This window comes from Microchirus variegatus, assembly GCF_963457635.1.
Source record: "Microchirus variegatus genome assembly, chromosome: 14".
NCBI classification, from domain to species: Eukaryota; Metazoa; Chordata; class Actinopteri; order Pleuronectiformes; family Soleidae; genus Microchirus; species Microchirus variegatus.
In genome coordinates, this window is record NC_139815.1 from 17,210,207 (window position 1) to 17,218,087 (window position 7,881).

The following is a 7,881-nucleotide window of genomic DNA, read 5'->3' on the forward strand; positions in this document are numbered from 1 at the left end:
AGCAGCTGATGCCATGTGTGGTTTAGAGACGAGAATATCATTTTATTACAGTATGTACTTTTGCTTAAAGCCATGTGATTGCAGTGTCTGTTGATCTTTCCCTACTGAAGATCTACCAAATATACCTGTGTGGCAGGGATTTCTGGTTTCTGAGGATTTCCATGGAAACGGTGTGTTATAAGACACTTTTATTACTTCTCACACACTCCTTCACATATGTAATACTCTTGATTAAATGCGTATTTAATTAACATGATAGATGACACTGTACAGTACAACAAAACATTGGTATGTCAAAATGTCAGCTTACTCATAAATAATGAAGTTATGGCTTGAGTAAAAAGTGGGCCCCTATATCATGCCACTTAATATTAAGTTATAATGTTATTTGTTTGTTTTTGTTGATTAATAGGGTCCTTTTGCATCATACATAAATGTTTGTGTTGTGTTTATTGTTCCATAACAAAACGAACGACACACACACTTGAGTTTGAGACCCCTGTCCCAGTTTGTGACCCTGTTGTGGGGAATTCCCATAATACCGTGACCGTGAAGTTCTCAACATAGCCGCTAGAGGGCCCTGAGACATTTGATGATGTCACACTCCCTCACACACTTTACCCCTTTGGACGCGCCTGTGAGTGTGGACGTGGGGACTGGACTGGACTGGACTGGTCCTCAGTGAAAAATGGTGGACAAAGGTCTGTCAGACGATGCAGCGGCTGCAGCTTGTAAAGATGGAGATCCAATGACTAAGGTAAGAGCAGTTTTGTGACTTTAGAGAAGATGAACTAACATTTAAAAAAAAGTTTTCTCCATTAAAGGCTTGTGTGCATGCAGACACACAGGTGATCTCAATCAGCTGATTGGACTTAGATTATTGTGACACACACACAAGTGATAATAGTTTTGTATTGTCTAAAAACTACAGCATCTGACAGAAGATTAATATGCACCAAGGATTGAGAGTTTTATAAAATTATAGTAACTGCTTCACTTGATATTTTCTGAAGGATTTATTCACTGCTATTAAAGTTCATAAGCAGGACTTATTGAGAATGTTTTTACATGTGTTCAGTCAAAAAGTCAGTTCACTCACTGAGTGTGTTTTGCTTTGGAGTGTGTGTGTTTCATGTCATCACTGGCTCTGAAGTTTTACATCTCTGTATTCAGAAGTTTTACAATGACATGGACAAACAACAACTTTGTCGTAAGCATTAGTTCTCAAAGTGCGGCCCGCAAGCCAATGGCGGCCCGCAGAAATGTTTCTAGTGGTCCGCAATGAATTACAGTTGATAGTTTTAATCCAGGAGTTGCTAAGCTTGTTAAATGTTTATTGGACCTAACTGGATACAGACCAATAAGTGTAAACTGAAGAACTGCAATCTGGTCATTAAAATGATTACGAATGGGATTTCTTTCTGTTTTTTTTCCTTTGGCGATCCTCGGTCCAATGTTGTGTTCCTAAATTGGCCCTCAGGTATCAAAACTTTGAGAACCCCTGGTCGAAAGCATGGATGTGTATATAAATGTAGGGATGCTTTATACCACAGGGGTGTTCTCTGTGTTTCTATGGACATTTTATTTTTGAGGAAGGACATGGGGAAGGGGAAGAGGCTCTAACCACAGAGATAATGTTCATCTGTGAAACACACACACACACACACACACAGACGTTTGTATGCAAACTACACTATATCAGTGTCAGCAGCTGCAGAATAACACAATACTATTGCAAAACGGTAACAAAAAGTGCTCTGACCCCAAAAAAAAATGGTTCAGAGCACTTTTTGTTACCGTTTTGCACATCATTCGTGAGTGAGTGCAAGGATACTAATAATTATCAGCTGAAATTCATAAACTGTTAGCACAACTAGAGAAATCGTAACTCCCTACATGCTGCTGCGCTCTATAACACAAAGTCATAATACGCCACACAAAGTCTACACTATTCAATATATTTACATTCATACATGTTATAATATCACATTTACCATTGTGGCTGCAGGATCAGGATTTTTCCATGCACACTTGCACTTGTTGCACACATGGAGTTTACACGCTTATACTCACAATTACTTAACCCACAATGTTTCTGTTAAACCCTCTGTGTTGCTGCGCATTTAAAGTCACAGTGCTTTCATCATACAGTTTATAAGACATGGAAGTAGTCTGCAGGTTTCCTCCTGAAACCAACCAGGAAATTAAAGTATGTTGAATTGCTTTGAATGGAAGTCTATTAAAAAGAAATTCAGCCAATTTAACATTTTTCCTGGGGATTTAATGATCTCACTCGCTAGTTTCAGGTCTGAGTTTTGTAAATCATGTTCCAATTTAAAGGAAAATAGACTATAAAACATAGTGGACAACAGCGTAGGTGGTATCGTCCAGTTGTAATCTCGTCAACATGGTACCAGCCAAATCTCCTCCTACAGGTAACACCACGACCGCCTGCTTTATTCACTACTCATGGAATGACCTCTGCAACAAATGCGTCCTGTTATATATAAATAAAATATCTGTCATGTTTGTGTTGGATTAACGGCACCATTCTGTACTGTATGTGTAGGATTTCATGATGCAGCAGACTATGTTGAGGGTTAAAGATCCAGTGAAATCCCTGGATTTCTACACCAGAATCCTCGGCATGACGTGAGTGTGACACCGTAACTGTTTTACACTTTTGACCTGTTTTTCTCTCTTTATGTGAGTTTCTTATTCATGAACTGGACTTGGTGACTGATATCTGTGATATGCTGAATCTCACAGGCTCCTGTGAGAGTGTTTGGCTCCCCCTCCTTCTTTGAGAGGTGCCTCCTCTCTCTAATTTTCCTCCAAATAATAGCATGAAACTATTATAAACTGCAATGCAATCAGAAGGTTTTTCTTTTTCGTTTTCACTCCAGAAGATCATATAAACCAAGATTCCCTCTCTTGTTTTCCTATGTCACTTTTGTTATTTAACATCCAAACATCACCAGCCTCACTTTTTTTGTTAAAATGCATGAAACTTTTTACCCTTCTGACCAGAAAAGTCTTATCGTTACTGGTTATTTCATGATGTTGATCTCCTTGTCCAATAACTGGTGACTTTAGCAAGGTTTTCTCTCTGGTGTGTGAATTCTCACAGGCTGCTGCAGAAGTTTGACTTCCCCTCCATGCATTTCTCTCTCTTCTTCTTGGGCTTTGAGGACAAATATGATATTCCTACAGATGTGGAGGAGAAGACGCCGTGGACTTTTTCCAGAAGAGCCACCATTGAGCTGACACAGTATGTGTTATAATGTTGTGCATCTCCAGCTATGGAGATTCAATAAGATCTTTGATTTTAGCTTCCTCGCACTGGCTCTAAGTGCCTTCTTCTATCTCCAGCAGAGACACTTGATTTGCCTCTCTTCTTCTGCCAATACATTTGAGGCTTTTAAAATATTATATTATTTAAGACTCTACTTTTGTTAGTGTATATTTTCTACACATTTTAAGACCAGTCTAAAGCAGCTTCATTGCCACTTTGAGCTGCATTTTATGTATGAAAGGTGCTCTGTAAATATAATTAGTATTACTACACGGCATCTTTCATTTTCCATATTGATACACATGGTTACTTTGAGATCAATAAGAATAACCCCATGTTTTTAATGTTATGTTGTCACTGTGGTGATGCACAATCATCTGCCTTTGTTAGCCTTACATGTGTAGTTATTGCTGCAGATTATTTCAACTTTAATATTTTTAGGCAGGTTGTGAGGGGAAGGGAAGTAAATAATAATAAAAGAATAATGATTTGCTTTGTTGGATCAATAACTCTAGTTTTGCTAGGATCCAGGTGTAGAATAGGAAGCAAGAGTTTACTGGATGAGCCAAATGAGGATTCTCACATTCTAATTTGCATAAAATTTACATGTTTTAGCACAGAGGAGGACAAGGTCTTAGTCGTATGAGTAATCAGACATGTTTACATCTTCATTGTTTGTACATTATTCACTGTGTGCTCTTCTCCCGTCATCAGTAACTGGGGCTCAGAGTCTGACGAGCATCAGTCTTATCACCATGGAAACTGTGAACCACAAGGCTTCGGTAAGATCTCACAGACTCTGTCCTTCTGTCCTAGTATTTTTTCAAAAAGGTCAAAGTCACTGAGCAGCCTTGTGAGTGTGTTTTATTTTATTTTCTTATTTGACCTTTATTGAAGTAGGTAAGTTAGTTAAGAACCAATTCTCATTTATAGTGACGACCTGGCCCAGAGGCAGCATAGAAACAGCGCAGACGAACAACATAAACAACATGTTTGAAGTGAAAAAAGGATCAATGTTAAGGCAGGTGCAACAGCAGAAAACTGAAATGATGAGCGACCAAACATAGTGTGAGCTTTGGGGTTGAGTAAGTTAAGTTGGAGTTTTACCAATAAGGGTTTTGTAAATCTGTGAGAGTGAAGGGAGGGTGTGTTAATGATGATGAAGATGACTGCCAAACTTTAGTGTTTCCACATTCTTCCAGAGTACAAATGAACTGTCCGTGTTTATCTGTTGCTCTGTTCTATCGTCTAACTGTCCTGTTGATTCACAGTGAACCGCTTCTGTTTGTTAACCGACGTTTGACAGGACATATCGGAATCTCTGTTCCCGACGTCTCCGCCGCCTGTAAACTGTTCGAAGAGCAGGGAGTCACGTTTGTCAAGAAGCCAGACGACGGTGACGATGTGAAATGTCAGTAAATATAGATTACGTTCTGACAACCGATGTTTGTGTGTGTTTCTTGTCAATTTACCGCTCTACTATTATTGTATTGGTATGAGCACTTGTGGGAAACCGCTCTCCCAAAACACGACATGACATATGCAACCTGTGGCTCTTTTAGTTTTGTTTCTTTCTTTCAAAGTGAACTTCTCATATTTAGAGATTAAGATGATGCATCACATCTAATATCTCCATCAAATGTGATATTGAAAACCAACCCAAACCTGACAAAATTGTGTTTGAAATAACGGGAGGGTCATTTGGCATATTCTCTCCATAAAATCTAAATAATTCAGAGTGGGTTACTTTTAGTTTCATTAATTTTCCTGTGTCTACATAATTCTGTGTTTTATTTCTAAGTCGTTTTTTTCCTCCACTTTATTAACAGTTGGGTATAAATACATTTCATGAATGAAACAAACTATCATTCTTTTACAAACATATCTGTATAATAAAATGTTATTTTATATTATCTTCATTTTAGGGGTCAGTTTTTTTTTGCGGCTCCAGATTATTTTTATTTGGCTGGAGAGGAGGCAACAATAGCTTTTCAGGCCTACAGTAGGTGAACTGTCATAATCCCTAAACCTGCGCTAATACCATCAAACACCAAACACAACCCAGATATCGAATCCACTTCTGAAAGCTTTTGTTTGCGTTTTCATTCGTACGCTTACGAGTGCTACAGTACGTCGCTGTTGTGCTTCTGCGTTGCCTCCGTCATGTCTTGACATAAACAAATCACTTCCTGTGCACAGTGTGGGAAATGCAGCTATACTTAGAAACATGTAGAGAGTTGTGTGTGGGCTAATGGGTTTAATCAGCCCAATATTTGATGCTTTAATGTAGCAGACTTTATATTTCAAAGGACTTAAGTTATGTTTAATTTATATCATTTATATATGCTGCCCCTCCTCTGTATGTGTTTCTCTCAGGTAAAGTTAAAGGCCTGGCGTTTATCCAGGACCCTGACGGCTACTGGATCGAGATTGTGAGTGAGGAATTGACGCCGTGTTACCTGCTGCAGGGCGAACAGGGAGGACATGATGTGGCTTCACTGGAAGAGCACAACATCCAGGTTTAACGGTGAATGTATCAGCCTGTATGTGCTGCACAGCCGAGCAGAATCAGTTGCACGAAGGCACCGAGTGTGTCTTTGCTGTACTTTTATTGCAGGTTGATGAGCAAATCACAACTACAGTGTAGCTGGTTATGTGCCGTCAATTTGTATGTTTTCAAAATAAATAAAAAAGTGTGTTACTGTGCGGTAAATGGAAAAGCCATCATTCAGATGAACTGTATGGTGGCGCATTGAATTCACATAATAATGAAAAAATAATCCGATTATCTCGTAATTATGACATAAAGAGCTCGTAATTATGAGAAAATATCTCATAATAACGTGCTCTTTATGTCATAATTACAAGATAATTATCTCATAATTATGAGGTCTTTATCTTTCTCATAATTACGAGATCTTTGTCATAATTATGAGATAACCAGATTTTTTTTATTATTATGTGAATGCAATGCGTCACTGTAGAATGCATGTTATTTTTTCTTTGACACAAGATTGGTATTTTTGATGAAATAATCAAGCCAAGTTATAGCAGTGGTCACATGATTATTAGACTTTGTTCCTGTGGGAAATGTATCATTTAGAGGTTTATTTAGCACATCAAACTAAACTGTAAACATTAACCGTCAGGTACTTAAAACATTTTTAATTGATGACATTCTATGCTCCTTAACCCGCTCTGTCGGCCTATTTTACAATGACGCTGTAAAGTCACAGTTTAGTTCAAAGTGCAGTTGACTATTTTGATGGAAAGGAGGAAGCACTTTGGCAGCAGGGGGCACCAGAGAGCTGCTGAACCTGAAGGTGAATTCAGTTTTCTTTATTCATTTGACTTATAATTGAAACTGAATTAACTACACTGTGATTGATTTCATTTATTCAGTAATGTTGGATATTTTTGGATTATATCGAGTTGAAAAAATAATTTATTTGAATGTAATGAGAATGGGAGAGGAGAACAAAGCCAGCAGGAGCGCTTTGTGAAGAAAGAACCCTCAGCAATATTATCTCAATGATCTACTTATATTATCGATTCAAATGTATTCCCAGTATTCCTGTACATTTAATGCATTTGCTCTTTTTAAGAAACAAGACCAGTGGAATGTTGCAGTAGCTGGGAATACAGGATTTATTTAGGGAGATGTGTGTTTGGCATGTGGATGATGCCGGTCCATTAGTGTGGTGGTTATGATGTTTGTGTTACAGCTTTTTCCAAAACTCTGATGTCAGTGTGTCTGTCCTTCCAGTGGATCCTCGATATCCTTCACAAGGATTTTCGGTGGTGTTGTTGTACCAGGGTTCTCAAACATGGGGAGGACAACAGAACGGTAGACTTACAGTTTGGGCCTTTAGGTCTCGATGTTCAAATTCTCTTCCTGACTCTAGCGTATGCACACTCATACGATGATTGACCTCATGTGGATGAGGGCACGTCCACGTTTATGACGGGCTGAGTGAGTGGCTGTTTGGTTGGATGTTGATAAAGGATCTGGTTCTTCTTGATGTTTAATGACATCATTACGTCATTTCCACAGAGAGAATACAGCAGTAGACAAGCTTTGGCACTCTGATTTGGCGCGCTGAATTATAGCGAGGCATAGTTGTGTAGGTTTTCTTTATGTATGTAATGTTGTATAATTCATAAACCGTTACCATTTCTTCTGCTGTTCCACCTGCTACAGAGCCCCACTCGCTGTAGTTTGTGAAGTGTTTATATTCAACGTAATGATATGCCTATTATTATTGCTTGTTGATATATTATGTAATAGTAATTGAAACAAATCTGTTTATGGCCTGTCAGTCCATTTCTGTTCCTATAGTTCAGCCATTTAATGGCCCGCTGACCTGTAAATCATTCTATTTCTGAAAGCTATTATTCTGTCTGTAAAGCTCTGTCCTTTTAGTCTGATTTCCCCACTCTGTGACCACCCATGTCTTCAAACAGAAGGGAAAATAAAACACCACTTGGATACAATAATGGATCTATTAGAGAAAGCTCATTTTTCTCTCAAAGCCATAGTTAATACAAATTGTCGTCCCTGATTGTGTCACTCTGGCTCACACTGG

At 38.5% G+C, this 7,881-nt stretch overlaps 1 protein-coding gene across 1 annotated transcript; it reads left to right on the plus strand.

Moving 5' to 3' along the window:
- Positions 1–688: 688 nt before the first annotated feature.
- LOC310936496 (lactoylglutathione lyase-like) lies at positions 689–5,820 on the plus strand (the record flags this gene model as incomplete). Its single annotated transcript, XM_083900569.1, has 6 exons — positions 689–757; positions 2,570–2,652; positions 3,131–3,271; positions 4,010–4,077; positions 4,602–4,691; positions 5,672–5,820. 6 exons carry the CDS (start codon positions 689–691, stop codon positions 5,818–5,820), a joined length of 600 nt encoding a protein of 199 aa, XP_083756695.1.
- Between the last annotated feature and the right edge of the window lie 2,061 nt (positions 5,821–7,881).